The sequence below is a fragment of the Pelodiscus sinensis genome, chromosome 1, assembly GCF_049634645.1.
Source record: "Pelodiscus sinensis isolate JC-2024 chromosome 1, ASM4963464v1, whole genome shotgun sequence".
Classification (NCBI taxonomy): Eukaryota; Metazoa; Chordata; order Testudines; family Trionychidae; genus Pelodiscus; species Pelodiscus sinensis.
The window spans coordinates 193503480-193521760 of record NC_134711.1 but is presented as its reverse complement, the minus strand read 5'-3'; the positions used below and the strand labels follow the sequence as shown (position 1 = coordinate 193521760).

General features: G+C 40.5%; 1 protein-coding gene across 2 annotated transcripts in view; it reads right to left on the bottom strand.

Moving 5' to 3' along the window:
• Positions 1 to 270: 270 nt before the first annotated feature.
• Positions 271 to 18281, bottom strand: part of NDP (norrin cystine knot growth factor NDP) — a 29464-nt gene continuing 11453 nt past the window's right edge. Inside the window, exons 2-3 of one of the 2 annotated variants that reach the window (XM_006137893.3) lie at positions 15267 to 15670; positions 271 to 7392 (exon numbers count right to left, since the gene is read on the bottom strand). In XM_006137893.3, the coding sequence (XP_006137955.1) occupies positions 7165 to 7392; positions 15267 to 15440 (402 nt within the window). In that variant the 5' untranslated portion in view covers positions 15441 to 15670 and the 3' untranslated portion in view covers positions 271 to 7164. The remainder of the gene's footprint in view (positions 7393 to 15266; positions 15671 to 18281) is intronic. The other variant, XM_006137894.3, reaches the window with a different exon arrangement.

Here is an 18281-nt window from a genome sequence, read left to right as displayed (position 1 = left end):
AAAGGGTCTAAGCTGTCTGCAGATGTACGTTCCCCCGTTCATGGGAATCTGAGCCCCATGTTGCTCAACAATTACACCCGCTGGTCACTGAAGTGAAACATTGATAGAGCTCACAGGGAGTGACTGCTGTGAGGCTGCATGGACACATCTTTAAAAAAAATCAACCATCTAAAAATTTCAGTATTACACATATCAATTTTCATTTTTAATGTTACCACATTGCTTCCAAATAAGCCAGTGAACTGAGACTGATTGTTCTTAAGAATCTTACTACTGCTGCAAAATTACGATATTGAAAACCACGTATTAATTACATATTAAAGGAATGGATGTTTTTATGTTTTCAGAAGGCATTTCTCTTTGAAAGTGTAGTACAGTCAAAAGAGTCCAGTCCTGATGGAAAATTAGAAAATCACAAAATCCATAGAACATTTGTGGTTACAATTAAAGGGAAACTGATCTAGCTAAAGACTAACTCTTTAACTCTTTCTAGAAGAAGAATATTTTAAAATAGGGGGCATTGTTTCAGAAAAATTCTGGTGGGGGACAAAGTTGTGTCATCATATAGAACATTATGAAGATGTTATATCCTGCAAAGTTGGAGCTGGGTGCAAATGGAAGACATAACGGAGCAAACAGACCTATGAAAAATTGAGGGGGCATTGCCCCATATTCCAGTGATGCCCTTGTTAGTAAATTAGTAGGAGGGTATTTTTAAATGTAGTTTTGTAAATGAGTTACATTGTTATTGATTGGGCTTGGTCAGCTAGCTATAGGAAGGGTTGATTTTTGTCACAGGTAAAAGATTTATGACGTCCCTTTGAAATCCCTTTTAGATTCCTCACAGTGTTTCAGAATTTGTAATAGTGCAATCTTGCTTATAAAGTTGTCAATCACTTGTGCTGCATATATGTTTTTGTTTCAGCCTTTGTATTTTAATCCTCTACTGAGTCAAAGAAAGTAGGGAAAACACCCTTATAAACATGGGAGCTCCATATGCTCACAGTGATCTGTTTCTGTCTCCTGCTGTTACTCTAAACTTTTTTAGGATGTTCAGATTTTCTGAAAAATAATATATACACAGAGCTGGAGGGAAAACTCTTTAAGGCCTAATCCCATTTCTTTCAAACTCCACTGCAAACCTTCTGTGGACTTGCTAGTGTAACCCACACATCTAGTGTGGTTCACTGTCCCATGTAGACCATTTCCAATGAGAGATAAGAATGAGTGAGCTCTAGAGCCTGAGTCATAAAGCCAGCTGGCTCTCAGCTTATGCTTTAGACTTCACTTACAATGAGAGATAAGAATGAGTGGTCTAAGTGTCACTCCTAGGGACAGTGAACCACACTAGGGCTACGTCTAGACAGCGGTGCTATTTAGGGATACCAGAAGTATACAGAAATAACTATTCCTGATCTTTAAACGCACCTGTTATTTCAAAATATATTTTGAAATAACAGGTGCGCTATTCTGGCATCCCTGTAACCCTCATTCCACACTTGTCAGAATAGCACTTTATTTCAAAATGACCTCGAAATAAGCTACACAATTTGCATAGTGCTAATTGCGTAGCTTAATTTGAGGTAAGGATGCAGTGTAGACGCACCCTAGGTGTGTGGGTTATACTAGCATAGGCACTGAAATATGCCTCTCTTCCAAGAAAAGGACCCACAACATTCTAAGTTACTCTTCTTCCCAAATCAGTTGCTAAAAAACAGAAGCAGCACTGAAGAAAGACACACAGAAGAGCAGGAGATTGGACTAATCCATTGCTGCACTAACTTCTAGCTTTTTATTGTTCTTGCCCATTCACAAAAACCCATTTAACTGCAAATTATAAATCAGTCTGTGTGCCAGTGCAAATTTGCAAAGAGTTGATCATTGTACACCTGCCTCCGTGATTATAAAATGGTTAATTTGTTATTTGTTTACTGTAAGAAGTGTTCATTTAGGACCTGATCTAAAGCCCATCAGAGACATCAGACTCCCCTTACTGTCAGTGAACTTCATGTCAGGCCCCTTTATTGTACTTAGCATTGTACAAACAGCTTACAAATGCATTTGATTATACCAAGCAGAGACAGCCAGGCTCAGGGTCTCTTATCTATAAAAGTTCTCCAACCTCACAAGCCAAGGGAAAGCATAATTAATATCCCTAGGGACATCTTCAGGAAAACAGTGAGCTCTTAATGTAATTGTTATTATTTATACAGGGGCTGACTCAGCAAAATCATTTAAGTATGCATGTGAGCACGAGTTGTCCCCTTGAAGTGGGGCAAAGTACTCAATGTATGCTAAATTATGATAGTAGCACATCACAACTCCTTCCTAACAGGGTCTCAGGTATATATTGGATTATAATTCTCTTCTTACAAATAAATAACCCCAATGAAGCTCTTCACTATAGTTATTTTTGCATGATCTGAGTTTGTGTCGTTCTCCATCTAAGCTCCATTTCTAAATAATTATAATGAAATTAAGCCAATTCAAATTTAACTATAGCATTGCTGATAAAGTAGTATATGATTTTAAAAAGTAAACCAACTGGGTAGCATGATACTGTGAACTGAACCATGGGAGATGTGGTTACAGAAGAGATTGTTGTGGGTCAGATTTAGTGGCCCACACATTAGGGAAAGGAAGGAAGGAAGGAAGGAAGGAAGGAGAAAGTGGGGAGAGATGATTGTGGCCTTTGGTTGTAGGAGCATCTTGCCTGTTGGACAAACCATAGAATGTTCTTTAAAGAAGCTGTTCATCCTTCTAGTGTGGTGGATCCTTCTTCAGGAAGGGTCAATCTCAGTGGAAAAAGAAAAACCTCAGACACATACATTCAGATGCCGAGGAAAGGACATTTTTGCAAAGAATCCGCCCTTCGTTCTACCCCCAAAGCATTGCCTAGACAACTGTCCCTTTCCCTTCTGTTCTTAAGGAACATTATTATAGAGGTACTTATATTATAGCCAAACCTTCAGAACATATTGTAGATGTATCAACTACAATTGCATGCTAATGAAACAAAGTAATTTAATTTTCATATTTTCTCGAACAATTTTCAGTTTTTTCAAGATGGTTGCTCTACATGGGTGATGTGAATCCATATTGTTGCACATAATTGATGATTTGTGTACTTTGTTTAGCTGCCTAAAATTGATATATGGGCGTCAAAATACAGATTTAGCTGCTAAATTTTAAGCACTCATTTTGTGACAGCTACAGTCTGGCTGTAACGATCACCCCTTGCTTCCCCCACAATGTTAGAGGAGAAAGAAAGAAAAAGGTCATAAAGTTCATTCTCAACACTATTCAGCCACTGAGCTGCCATACAGTCGACTACAAATAATCATTTCAATTGTTTAGTGCCAGACAATTCCCATGCTATATGAAAACTAGACCATCGGGCCTTACCTTCTGGAGCCAATACAAGTTTTACCTGAGGAAGAGATAAGCAGAAATTGAGAAAGAATGTACAAATTTGGCTCAGATGTTGTCATTTACCAACTCAATTTGTTTTCATATAGGGTTGGCACCTTCATATCCCAACTCTGTTGTATTTATTTGACCTTATAACTAAGTAAAAAAATGTGTATTGACATAACAATTATATGCCTAGCAACAGATTTTGCAGTTACAAGGAGATGACTTCACTATAGGATCAAGAGAAGAGGAAGGAATCTTGGGTATGAGAGAAAGCTTTTGTTAAAATACAAATATCTTTTGAGAGACCTATGGTGACAATAATAGCTCTTGCATTGTGATCAAAAAGGGACATGGGAATAAATATATCCCAAGTTTTTCTCTCACTATAAATATTCTCTTTTTTCTATGCTGGCTCTGAAGTGAAATTCTTTCTTTAACCCCTCTCTTCTTACCAAAGAGAGAGAGAGCAACAACACAACCAACGAGCTTTTCAATTTGGTTTTATTCATCAGTCCAGTCCTGCCTTGTTTGAGACATTGGCTACTGTGTGGTAAAAACTCCAGGCAGGAAATTCTCAGTCTGTGTAAATTGTCAGAGTCCTAGTGACTTCAGTGGAGCTGAGGATCTGCTTCTTGATGTCATGTGTTGGGGGAAAGGGAAGACACACTGCATGCCAGAAGTTGCCCTTAAAATGCTTCCAATATCTTTGATAACAAAATAACATAACTTCAGCACATGAAGAATTCTCTATACTAAGTACAGAGATACTTTGATAACCACATAATATTACTTCAAAATATACAAAGGTAAAACTGAAAATGTATTATTAATGGTTCAGATAAACAAGGGAATTTTCTTATGAAAAGGTGGAATGAGCCTGTTTTGGATTATGAAGAATTTTAGATGAAGAAACACAAAAAGGCACACAAAAATGTTCTCTTGGGGAAGCTCTTGTACAAATTAGTTTTTAGTGATAATGCTCAGTACACTCTCCTATCAGTCATGTGCAAACCATTTATCGGCTATGTAAAGAAACACCATCAGAAAGAAATAATGAATCATGCATGACCAATGATCTCATTGTGCTGCTCCTTCAGTCATGGTCCTGGTATTTGACTATGAGCTACATTGCTCATAACAATTTGACTCATTCTTCATTCACAGCTCTAAGAATTCCTGTTTAAAACTGGCCATCAATGACAAGATGCTCTCCAGCAGACAGGGGCTATCCTTTTCCGTCTATACCATCTGTCCATCGCTAATCTCTGTGAGTGTCTGTGCACATTTGGTCCCATTAGTTTTCTCCTTTTACTGATTTATAGTCTGCTCCAGAATTCAGCTGAGTACCTGCCTGCCACATGTCTCTCCTCCCCAGAGTGTTCAAGGGGAGGCAACAGCCAAGGATGTTAGCTCTGCTTGGTTGACCATAGTAAAGCATGTGTAAGCCTTGGAAATGCTCAGTTCCATTTCAGGCCACTTAATCTGTTTATTTACCTTGGAGAAATCATCCCCCCCAGAGATGCTGGGGACACTTGAATGTGCTTAATGGAATCCCCATGATATAACTGCCAAAAGCTTGGCTGCTATATAAGGTAATTGTTCAAGACAGTTTAGATGGCACACAACAGATGGGCTGAATTCTGGGCTTGTCTACCCACTCCCAACCCCAGCCTCTATCTTTCTATTCATCATTGTGCAGTGACGTCCAGCTGACTTCTGGAGTGACTTATTGGATTGTAGCCATATTCCATGTGGGTATCGGTGAAGATTTGAAGCTGGGCTGAATTTGGCATTATGAGCCATGGAGGAAGCACTTAAGAGCTCTCTTCTTTTTTGGCTTTGACTTTCTTACATGAAACACCTGTTCAGATTGATCTGGATGCAGGGAAGAGCTTCTGTAGGAGATTGACTATCCATCCTACTGAATATAGCACCACTAAAATAAGCCAAAATCCATATAAATTTCAAATAGTTTCCATTTTGTAGAAGGCTCTGGGTATTTGTTGTTCAGCTGACCCCAGAAATGCTAAATGATTAAAGTAATCTGCAGCTTGGGTGCACTGTTTTTTTAAAATGTGCATGTCTGCCAATAGTGGGGGGGTGGCACAGTGAGGGCAGTGACTTCAGCTGAAGTTACTGAGTGTGCTCAGTCCATGTGAGCATGCTCAGTACAAGCCAAGCAGTACTTTTTTTTGGGGGGGGAGCATGTGAACCCCCATGTGTTACACACACACATTGCCTCTCTGTATAGGCTATGCAAGCTCTGTAACTCTTGGCTAACCCTATTTCCTTGTATAGCAGTTGCCCTAAAGGGGAAGGCAACTTGTGGTCAGATCCTTCCTTGCAGAGAATAAGCATAAATGAGCTGGGATTCAGGCTCTGCCATGGACTATTGTAGGCATGTCAATTAATGCCCCTGTGCTTCAGATTCCTTATCTTTAAAACAGGGGATGGTGATATTTATTCTCTTTGGATGAAGTACTTTGAGATCTGTGGATAAATGTTTTTCTTATATATTGTTGTTGCTTTGTCAGCTCTAAGTTCTGTGCCTCATGAGGCCAGCCCCGTTTAAGATGGGACTCCATTTAAGAGGATCCATTTTTAAATTGTAAAGCAGTCTTAGTTTCTAGTTTTTAATTAGTGCATTATGACAGCTACAGTCTGGCTGTAATGATCCCCCGCAGGATGTTGGAGAAGAAAGAGTGAAATGCATGACCTTTTTCTTTCTAAATGTCATTCGACCAATGAGCTGAGATGCAATCCAACTACAAAAAATCATTTCAACTGTCTAGGGCTGGACAACTCCCATGCTTCATTCAATAGCCAGTTCACTTTTCAATTATTTATTTGTAATTTCAGCTAAACCACAGTTAAAATTGTCCAGCACTTGTCTGCCAGATCAAGTAACATATATTCGTTGTCATCAATGCAATTCATTTTGGAGGGTAAGATAACTAAGGGATTGAGAATAAAGTGATACAATGAGCAATCGTATGCAGGAATGAACCATCCTGCTTCCAAAATGTCTAGAATATAGTATCTCCAGCAATACGGACCCTGTAGTTCTCTCTGGGTGTCTTTATTGTTCGTGGGGGTGGAGGGAACACCTCTCATTTGGACTTGTTCAGAGCAGAAGAAAGGCTGAAAATATTACCCCTCCCCCTCACCAAAATAACCTTACAGAAAGAAAGGTTCATATACAGAGGAGCCGACAGCCTGCGCAGGCTCTAGGACAAGAGGGGAGGGTCTGCTCTGAGCTCTTGGAAGGGGCGGGGCTGAGGGCAGCCACCACCTGGAGTGTGGCACACATGCCCTGCCCAGCCCTCAATGCTGCCCGGAGCATGCTGTGGGGCACTCCAGTGGTGACTTAAAGGGCCCAGAGCTCCGGCCACCACCGCTGCTGCAGTAGCACCAGCAGCAGCCAGGAGCCCTCGATCCCTTTGACTTGCCAGACCCTGGGGCAATTGCCCCTTTTGTCCCCCTCCTTGTTGGTGGGCCTGTTCACGTCACCAGGGTTATGTCTTCAGCACAGACCAGCAGAGGGATGTCTTTGTTCACACTATCAGCGCAATCCAGGGCCCCAGGGCCTCTCATTTTCTATGGCTCAAATCCAGTCCAGCTTGAAGAGCCGTGGTAGTGGAAATACTGTAATAGTGTCCTGGCAAGATCTCCATGTCTGGGGTTGCTTTCTGGGATCCCTTTCATCCAGCAGTGTCCCCCCTCGCCTCATGTGCAATGCGTTTCCCCCTAGGAGTTGCACTCTTCACAATGGCAAGACAGGATGTAGCGGTAGGTAGCAGTGAGCCTCATGCCACCTGAGCAGCGCAACCTCATTGCTTTCAGCTTGGAGGTCTGAGGCCGGCAACAGTGGCAGGTAGAACGGAATGGTTGTTTTAGAACTGTGCTGAAGGAGACCATCGGCTCAGAGCGTGATGTCTGGCTGCAGTGTCCCTCGCAGCGAGCCAGCAGCACCATCTGCAAGATAGAACAGAGAAGGGTTAAGAAACATCTCCTCTCCCCCTTCTGTGTAAGTTTGTGGCCAAGGAATAGAGCCATGGAGTTTATTCAAATGTAATTGAATTTAAGGGTCTCAGGATTAACTTGGGAAACACATGGTAATGGCTTTTCACTATCTAGTCTGATGCACAGAGCCTTGCAAATCTGCAGATACAGGCAGTCCCTGACTTACGGGGCTTTTCTCGCCCCGGAGCTCACGGGCAGCGGGTCGCCACCCGTGTCCTCTGGGGCGAGAAAAGCTTCTCCCGGTCTCCCTGGTCTGCTGGGGGGTCCAGCAAAGCCACTGGACCCCCCCAGCAGACCAGGGGGACAGGAGCAAAGCCGCGGCGGCCCCCCCCCCAGCAGACCAGGGGGACAGGAGCAAAGCCTTGGAGCACGCCCGCAGCGGGACAGCCCAGGTGTGCTTGGGCTGTCCCGGTACGGGCGTGCTCCACAGCTTTGCTCCCCGTTTCCCTGGTCTGACCAGCAGACCAGGGAGATGGGGAGCAAAGCCTCGGAGCACGCCAGCAGTGGGACAGCCGCGGCGCGCCTGGACTGTCCCGCTGCCCACATGCTCTGCGGCTTTGCTCCGCGTCTCCCAGGTCAGCAGCCAGGGAGACGGAGCAAAGCCGTGGAGGACTTGGGCGGTCCCGCCACCCCCGTCTCCCTGGTCTGCTGGGGGGGGGGGGGTACAGCTAGTGCCCCCCCCAGCAGACCAGGCTTTTCTTGCCTACCCCTGGGGTAGAGCAGCTGGGGGCTGCCGGGTTGGTCCCGCAGTGCCGCTCCGGACCAACCCAGCAGCACCCCAGCTGCTCTGCCTCAGGCGTCAGCCGCTGCTGGTCAGTTTCAGCAGCGGCTGAATCAGGACGCCTGGGGCAGAGCAGCTGGGGTGCTGCTGGGTTGCTCCAGTAGCACCGAGGAGCCGCGCTACTGGAGCAACCCAGCAGCACCCCAGCTGCTCTGCCCCAGGTGTCCCCAAGTCAGCCGCTGCTGAAACTGACCAGCGCTGACTACAGGAAGCCCGAGGCAGAGTTGCTCTGCCCCGGGCTTCCTGGAATCAGCTGCTGATCAGTTTCAGCAGCAGCTGACTTGGGGACGCCTGGGTTTCTTAAGTTGAATCTGTATGTAAGTCAGAACTGGCATCCAGATTCAGCCGCGGTTGAAACTGATCAGTTTCAGCAGCGGCTGACGCCAGTTCCGACTTACATACAGATTCAACTTAAGAACAAACCTACAGTCCCTATCTTGTACGTAACTCGGGGACTGCCTGTACCTGCTTTATATCCACAAATATCTGCGTCTGTATGGATCATTTTCATGGATCACAGATTGGATATGGATACAAATGTTATTTCTGCATAGGGCTCTACTGGTGCATAACAGTTATAATGGATTATGTCCATTCCAGATTGTTCAATATTAAGTTGTACTTTATGTAGCATCTTGGGTTCTGGACATAATCATCACTTGAGGATTTGGAGCTGGTTTTCAGAAAGCCAAAGTATGTCTTTCAAATACAGTTGCATATGTGCCTGCTTTGTATTTGCAATGACTGCAACTGTGCCGTGACCTGACCTCTCTGAAATTCAAGCCTGAAATCATAACTGACCAATCAAAGTTGAGACTCTTAGTTATGTAATATGTACCCTTTCTAGTTAATAAAACAGTTGGTCACCAGAATTGGGTTTTGAGACTTGTGAACCCTCAAAATGCCTCCCCTAGAAATATGAAAGAGAATCTCAACTTTCTTATTTTTTAAAGTAGTTTTCTGGACCTTTTCTTTGCAAAGATCACTTATAAGAAGTAAATCAATGTAATGTAATGAAGATAAAATGCAATGAAAGTATAAACCAATATAACTGCTTTGCTGGGTTTGAAAGCTCATCACTGACTTTTCTTAACAATATTAAAGGTTGCTGTTTTTTCTCGTCCACTGAATGAACTGTGAATAGATGGAGACATGTTACAGGCCTGGAAAGAACTAAAGCACTTTCATGGTGATTACCCATTTATTTCCCTTCAAAACAATCTGCTGTCCACCTGTAGTGGAGAGTAGAAATTGTGGTAAGTCCTCTCTAAAGCACAAAAAGTTGATGTTTTTTAAATCCTGTTAGCTAATTCAAGTTAAAGGTTATTTCAAACCACAATAGTTAACAGCTTATGTAGACACTGTCAGTATTGAACATCTTTAAAGTTACAATATGGCCAGCCAGCATGATTTTATAGGTGGCAAATGCTATGCCTACATGAGGAGTTAAGAGATGTTTCAAACTAGATCCACAAACTTTGGTTAGCCAAGACACATTCATAGATTCCAACACCAGAAGGGACCATTCTGATCATCTATTCCGACCTCCTGTAGCACACAAGCCATTGAACTTCCCCCTAATTCCTGACTTTGCCTAGATTCAACTTCCTGCCACCAGACTGTGTTATACTTTTCTCTGCTAGACTGAAGAAACTTCAGATCTCTGTTTCCCACATAGGTACTTATAGACCGTGATGAAATCACTCCCTATGATTTTCATTTATGCTACATAGACCAAGACCCCTGGATCTATCACTGTGTACTGCATGTCTTCTAATCCTTTATTCTTGCTCTTTTTTGCTGAACCGTCACCAATTTAAAGTTTATTTTTTTAGCCCACAATTTGGGCTAAAATTGCCTATTTGTTCCATTACATCTATGTCAGATTACAATATTTTTTTAAAGATTAAAAGAAGAACATTTCAACTGAAATGTTACATGATACATCATGGGTTCATGGGTTATAGTACCATGTGGTGAAGAATACCTATAATGGATGGTGATCTCAGCATTGGAATGTTTATACAAGTCCTAAAAAAAAAATCCAAACCATATATTGTCCTAAAAAAAAACCCCAAAACTTCAATCTCACCTCCCTCTGCCTAAACCTGTACATGTTTCCAGAAGCAGCAGAAAACAAGGGAACTGGGGAAAGGAATGAAGACAGGGCAAACATTACACAACGTAACTGCAAAGCAGAATTTTTTAATGTGCCAGCAAGAACTCTATTCAGAGCTAACACTAATACTAGTCTTCCACACACAAAAAAGACATAGTTGTTTGCAATAAAACTGCACTGTCATGGTTTAATTAGGCTAATGAATTTAACACAGTGATTATAAAACAAAGCTTCACATTCTTTACAGTTCATACTGTTGCAAAATTTTGCTCTGGTATTAATTGAAAAGTTAGGCTTTCTAGTGCAAGGCCATTTTTAAAACTGGTGCTTTTTCCTTGCAGCCCCTATTTATAGACTGCAGGGTATATTTTAAGAGTGACCCTGCATAATGAGAAACATAAATTTTGTTGGAAAAAAAGTAGTCAGAATTCACATTTAGATGGCTTTTTAAACTCCTGGACTAACTCATAACTTAACCATCACTTCATCAACTCCAAACAGTACCAGTATATTTTGGCAGGTGTGTAAATGAGCTGGAAATAGCATGTACATAAAGGCTTTGGTTTGCTATTTAATCAATTGCAGCAGCTGTTCTTTGCATTGCATACTATAGCAAAATAAAGATTATCACCTAAATAATTAGTAATGATGTGATGGCATAGTGCACTAATAGAGTTAGTGCACATAGAGTAGAAATGCATGGGTATTTTTATAACCTGATATCAGTGTGTGAGTTCTTCTTTTTCCTCACAAAATCATGTACATTTCAGATTGTAATGCTTTCCCGGAAGTACAGCACTGCCTTCCTAATGTAATGCAGGAATGATGGGGATGCTCATGGTTGCCCCTCTGGACTGGCATGAGATCAGCTAAGCAAAAACCCATCCAAACTTACAGTCAGCAGGACTCAACTATTCTGAGGGCTGGGTGCAAAGAGAGGGAGCAGTTCTCATAACAAACTCACAGATAATTACAAATGGGCTTAGAGTTTTGCCGTACCTCAAGCCACAGCCTTTTGGGAATTGAAGATTTTGTTAGTGGTAGTATTGTTCATTTGCACATTTCCGGTGATTGGCTTAGCCTGAAAGTGGGCATGCTAAAATATGTGTCCTTATTTTATATCTGTAGTACTTCTGGCCTGGTATAGAGCTGGAATTACTGCAAATCTCCTGGGATCTTTTGTCTCTCCCACTGTTATCTGAAAACATATACTAAAACTCTTCTTACAATGTATATATCCAGCCTGGCCTCATTACTCTCAGGTGTCACTTGGAGCACTCTTTTGGCACATCTACAAAGAGTGCCTTATAACAGCAGTGTAATTCAGGAGATACTGATATGAGAGGCAATGGGGATTTAGTGCTTTAGGGACCAATGAGTCCTGGTGGCAGAAGGAAGATGGAAGCTAAGCCTGGTGAGGGAATTCAATTCATTGTGAGCGGCAACAAATGTTTTGCTGTAGGCCAAAACAGAAGTACATTGTCTTTTAAAGTTGAATTACCTTCTAATGTCTCTTCTTGATGTTTCTTCTACATATTGTACATAGTGTATTATTATGTTAGCTTCTCAGTCCTGAGGCCTGTGTTCAACATCCAGTTGAGATCACAAATAAATGGGAGTTGATCAATCAAATTGCATTCAATGGACATATTAAATGTCACAGAAATACCTTCCAATTGGCAGCGTTGAAGGTGAAAACAAAGCACTTTATATATTTAGGACATAATCTATCATTAGTCCAGAATGTACAAGAAAACCCACAAGACTTTTGTTATCTCTAATTTTGATGATTGCATAGCCAAGTCTACACTAAGAAAGAAAGTCAACTTAAGATATACAGCTCCAGTTACTTGAACAGCATAGCTGGAGTCGACGTACCTTATGTTGAATTTCTGTGACGACCCCACTGTGGGAAATTGATGGAAGAAACTTTTCCATTGACTTTCCTTACTCCTTGAAACCAGGTGGAGTATTGGAGTCAACAGGGGCAGTCAAGACCCACTAAACTGATCCCCAAAAGATCAATCTCAGCAGCATCAATCTCCCGGTAAGCGAAGACAAGCCCTATGATGCAGTAGCAATAGTAATACGAATCAGGAAACAGGCCCATTAGAAGAGAACTATGTAACTATGTAACTATGTAACTATGAAAAGTATGTTTCAGTGGAAAAGGGCAGAAATTTAAGGCAGATCAAAGAAACAGTGCAAGGAATAACAAAACACACAAGCACCCACTAATCCCATAGAAACTTATTGTTTCTACATTATATGTAAAGGATATAACATGCTTATATATTTCAAACTAATATTTTATCAAAATGTATTTTAAGAGAGATTCTGAGGCCAATCTGCAAAAGGGAATATAATACTGTGCAAGTAGTGCGTGTGCCTTCAGAATAGAATTTGAAGAAGTCACCATAACAGTAGCAATGTCCTGGATCTATAAGATCGTAACAATATGAGCTAGTTGAAAGGTTCATAGGAAATTTTCAAATTTTCCATGGGTTTGAAATAGGCCCATTTTCTAGTTTATGTGAAATTTTCCTTGAGATTTTTATAGATAATTCAGATGTTCAGCAAAAACATTTTCAAAATGATTATGGAATTTAATGATTTCAAACAAAATTTGGATTAAAAATAGATTAAGATGTTGTGGAAGCTTTTGCAAAATGAAAAATTTCAGAGATGTCACCAGACGTTCCACAAGAAGTTCTGTTTTTAAAGAGTAGTTTTTCATCAGAAAACCTTTTGGTGTTAAAATATTCCCCTCACTTTTATTAATAATTAAATAATAAATCGATTAATGAGGGCAGTTGAAGCAGTACTTCATCATCCCAACATCCATAAAAGCATAACCAAATTAAAAGAGGTGGTATCCCTAAGGATTTAGAGGAAATACATTCCATTTGCAATATGGGAAATCAGATAAACATTGCAAGATCCTGGACTGAAATCAATATTGCCAACCTTGAGAACTGAAAAATCATGAGGTACAGTCCTCCCACATCCCCATCATCCCATTGGCTTAAATTCATGATTTTTTTAAAATTGCCTTTTGATTTCTGAGTCTTTACAGTATATTCACTTCACACCAGCTGTTCCCTGCCACTTGGAGAACTAGAAATGTTTGCTTTTATGTGAAAGCATAGATGCTTGTGAAGTCTCTTAGCCCCCGTGTTGGAGATTAATAAAAACATCAAATATTGCAAGGCTCACAATAAAATTGCAAAAGTTGGCAACATTATGAAACTCACACATTCCAGTACAGGCTACCCACAGCATATGGGCATAGCAGAGAGAGACACCCAAGCAATAATATAATGAACCTCCTGGCTCCTTGACTGGCAATTTTGTTAATCTCCAATGGACTCCAAAATCCTTGTAGCACAGGAAAGGGAAGTACTGTCAGAGGGGACATGGCGCAGAAGAGAACTAAAGGCTGTGAGCGAGCAGAAGCAGCAGCCTAGGAGCTGTGGCTAAGGCGGGGCATCTTAGCTGCTTAAGAGCTGACAGCCTGTCTGGGAGAAGACATGAAGAGAGGCCTGAATGAAAGGATTAGATTCTGTCCGGGGGATCATCCAGGAGAGGGATGGCCTGATCTGAATATGCCCAGCACTAGACCTGAGAAGCCCCATCTTGATGAGTTGCCTTGAGGCTGAGTGCGGATGTGTATTGTTGTGGCTCATCTTTTGTTTGTAATTTGAACTACACTCTATATTTCTGGCAGCCCTATCAAAACAACCCTTTGTTGTCCATTAGCAGCTGTGGGCATTTATGGGAACTCACTGAAGGAAGAGCTTGAAGGGCATCTACACAGAGGTGGCATTAATTTTTCTCATGTGTCAATCTGGGGAGCTATGGAGTCATTCCAGATACTAACAGAGAGTGGGGTGAGCAGCAGATCTAAGTGACATTGCTGGGGCAAACTTTTTGCTGAAAAATGCAAATTTGGGTCAATCTAAATATTTTGTGAGTTTGTGTGGAATTTGCTAACTTGTTTCAGCTGAAAAAAACCTGAACATTTAAGCACTGGCATTTTCAATATAATGTACCAGTTATTTTATTCAAAACAATTTCTTGTTTTGAATTTTACCTCAATTGTATTTTTTTTAAATGGTTTTTAAAAGCCTCAGAATTGCAATAAAACATTTGTTTTGATATGATTATGCCCCTTTCCCTACATTTTTTTTTCTGGCAGTGAATCAAAAAAAATCAGTTATTCACACAGTTCTCATGGTCAGACCTTTGACCACGTGTTTGAATGTGAACTGGGTTAACATTTTCAAAGGGAAGTTAGGGCAGGGAGAAAGGGATCAGTAAGCATTCTCTCCCTCTGTCTCCTTTCTCTCCTCACTTATCATTCATGTCAGAAACTACTGTAAACTATATACAGAAGCTAATATAATATGTTGACTCAAAGTTTTCCAAACTTGAAATTTCAAATGAGAGATAGAAACACTAACAAATGCGAAACAGCCTAAGCCAAAAGTAGTGATCCTTCTTGAATTCTGCAGAAAAGCAAAGATGAGAGGTGCATAATGTTTACTAAATAGTAAAAAAAAAAAAAAAAAAGTGAGCAAAATTTTCAGACTCTTTTTTTCATAACTTTTATATAACTTAATTCTTTACCCCAATATAGCCCGTTAGAGTGCATGCCTTTATGCAATCCATATTAATTGAACATGGCCCAAACCAAAACTGCATCAAAGTGTATAGGATTGTGATGATTTGACCTTTACAGATAGACCTTTCTTTGTAAGAGTCTATACCAAAATCCAAAACTTCTGATCTAAGCATTAGTACTTCCTGCTCTAAGGCGGGGTTCTTTTGGTACTAATATTTCACATCAGAATAATAATTGTTGTTAGTTTGTTTCAGAAACATTCTTGATATCAAAGTCCTGGTGTCATTTTTATCAAAACTTACCTTAGAGCTACACTTGTACAGTGGATGACTGATGGAATCAACATAATGATGCCTCATACAGCGACCTGGGTCTGAATCAATCATAAACGAACTGTCTGTTTTACTGTCTGTGTCTCCCATTATTGCCAGAAGGGAGAGCATGGAAATTGAAGCTGCTAGTACCTGGTTTCCCATTGCTGAAGAATTTCTCAGTAATAACAGCAGAGGGAGGTAGAGTATTAAAAAACTTCTAAATATTGAAACCCAGTTCCTTTCAAGGAAGGTGAAAAACCTGGTTTAAGTCTCTTGGTTGTCATTGTTCTTTTTAAGTTGGAGTTTTGTTGAGGTTGTAATCCATCAAAGAATCTTCTACATGGCTGGAACAAAAATGACATCAATTACAGTCCTGACCCCCCCAAAAAAGCCTGCAAGATAAAAACAGACATAAATAAGGCTCATAGGATTTCTGTTAGCCAAAATATTATTCATTGAGTGAACATCATTTTCACTGTAAGTACAGCATACGAGATTATCAAAAAGAAGGTCAAGGCCTTGTGACTTTAAGCACTGCTCTATCATTTTAATAATGATGATAATATTAATTTTCATTATCACAAGCGCTGTAATGCCAAGGCTTTTTACTTTATAGTGTCTCAGTGGGTTCACTTCAATACCAATGATTTGCAACACAACTAAGGATTTCTGCAAATGAAAGAACCTGCCTTTACTTAAAATGCTGAAGGGCATGTTTTAAGGGTTCTGCATTCAAAGATGGAAGTTCTGGCTCTGATGTGAAAATGTATTTTGGTGGTCTCATCCTAATCTCTAGTGCTCAGACATCCACATCAACAAGCCATCACACCATATGGTCAATCTCTTCTCAAATACATCCCAAGGATGCTTTGGGAATACATATCTGCAGATGAAGTCACACCTCATGGCCATCTGGATTTCTGGTGTATGTTGGGAACTGGGAGCAATCTAGGGTAACTATACGTCCTATTTTGCCAAATGATGACCAAAAGCTGAGGGCTTGGCAACATCAGGTTGCCCAACAGACACGTGACAAAATTTATTTAGTGATGGACATTGGGGGAAAAATGTGTCATTTAGTCATTCGGTTTTTTGAAAAATTAACATGGTCATCAACATTTTTACCACAGACATTTGTGTCTGTGTTAAAAATATGTTGCTGACCCCTGAAAATGTCCACTTTTGTCAAAAACGGAACGGTGTGGTATGGTATGGGGGCCAGCAGAGTTCAAGTGACCAGTGCCAGCCTTAAACAAACAGATGGAGGGAGGGTGGTATCCTGTTTTCCCTTTGGGAAATATGGTCACCCTAGAGAAATCCACTGGACCCGAGAACACAGAACCACCATCAGAAGTTCAGAACTATTTGGAGCTCCCTTCTTACATTCCCCTAAATTTCTCCAAGACTATTTCTTGAAAAGTCTACTATGGAGCCAATAGTCTTGAGTGGGCTATTTAACTTTAAATTTACTACAGATATAACCTGATGGAGCTGTAAATTATTGGACTCAATGTAACTTTAGACAACAAAGGAAGCTGGAAAGTAGCATTAAAACAGATGAACTTTCCAAACAGACATAGCTGATGTGATAAAAAAAATTCTCACAGAACTTGTTGCCTATTTGATATTCTATCATGTGTTTTATTGCCTTTCTGCTTTGCTGGCAATTTTGTTTTCTTCAATATGAAATACAATTGAAAGGTTTTGAAACTGCAGTAGTCTGAGTTTTGTGTGTTGTCTTAGAGCTTGCCCTTACACTTCTGTAAAGAAAGGAGAGTGCATAACTGCAGTAAACTGTTCCAGAGTTTATATAAGTTTGGAGCTAATGTTTTTCAGGCTTAATCCAGACACATGAAGTCTCTTCCTACACAGAAATGTAATTCTAAAATGTGAAAAATATTAGTTAAGCTATTCTTGTTTTAGATGTATGGCCGAAAGTGGTTTTGTTTTTTTTTGTTTGGTTTTGGTTTTATTTTGTTTTTTCATTTTTTGCTTTCAGAGCCTGGATTGCTTGCTGATAAAGAAAAGGAAAAATAGCTTTAATGTAAACTTGTGCATGTTACAAACACCAACTCTTTCCCTTGCCTTGAGATATTTTCCAAGCAAATGTTTTTCAGCTGAAGAGAATTGACATTGAAAAGAGATATGGTACAAGCAAAACGAAAACTTTAAAATCCTAAAGTCTTCCGAAACTGCGATTTTTTTTGTGAACTGTCTTACTGTTGTCAATGAAACATGCTTCTAGAATTTAGCAAGGTTTGACAGAAATACAAGAAACTGAGCTGATCCCTGCACAGTGCAGGAATATGCCACAGTTTTTAATTAAGATGTTCCCACAGCATTATTTACCACAATGAACTAAGCACCTAATCTTTTACTCTCTCTCTTGACTCCTCCTGCTTACCTAATAACCAAGCAGGCCAAAACAGTATTCTAGGCAAGATCTTTCTTCAACATAATTAACTAGCATTATCACCACGCACACACACACACACACTACAAAATTCCTTCTCCATTCAAATAAATTTACCTCAAGCACCACCCCACCTCCACTTGTATCCTCAGTAAATATGTACTCATTGGGCCTGAAGTTCAAGTACATGTGTCCCAACACATTTCCCACTTTTGAGCTGCCTTCCATAACTTCAAATGGCTTTATATTAATTGTTGAAGTGAACAGACATAGCTAAGTCTCAGAGTCCTGATTCAATTTGTGAGGGCCCATCTCCCTGTTTTTTAAGAGATGCCTGGAAGACAGAGACTAACTAGGATAACACAACTCATGTAAGCCAGTGTCACGGAAAGTAATAGGCTGGAATGAAAAGGGAAAGGCAGGAAAGGAGAAAATCTGTTAGTAAAAGGATAATGTAGAATCTTACACAGTCCACACAGACATCACTTACCCATAACTGAAATCATCTCTAATCATCACTCAACACAGATCTGGGCCTTCCTGTATCCAAATTTAGCAGCCTGCATGGAACTGTTCCCTTTCTCCACCAT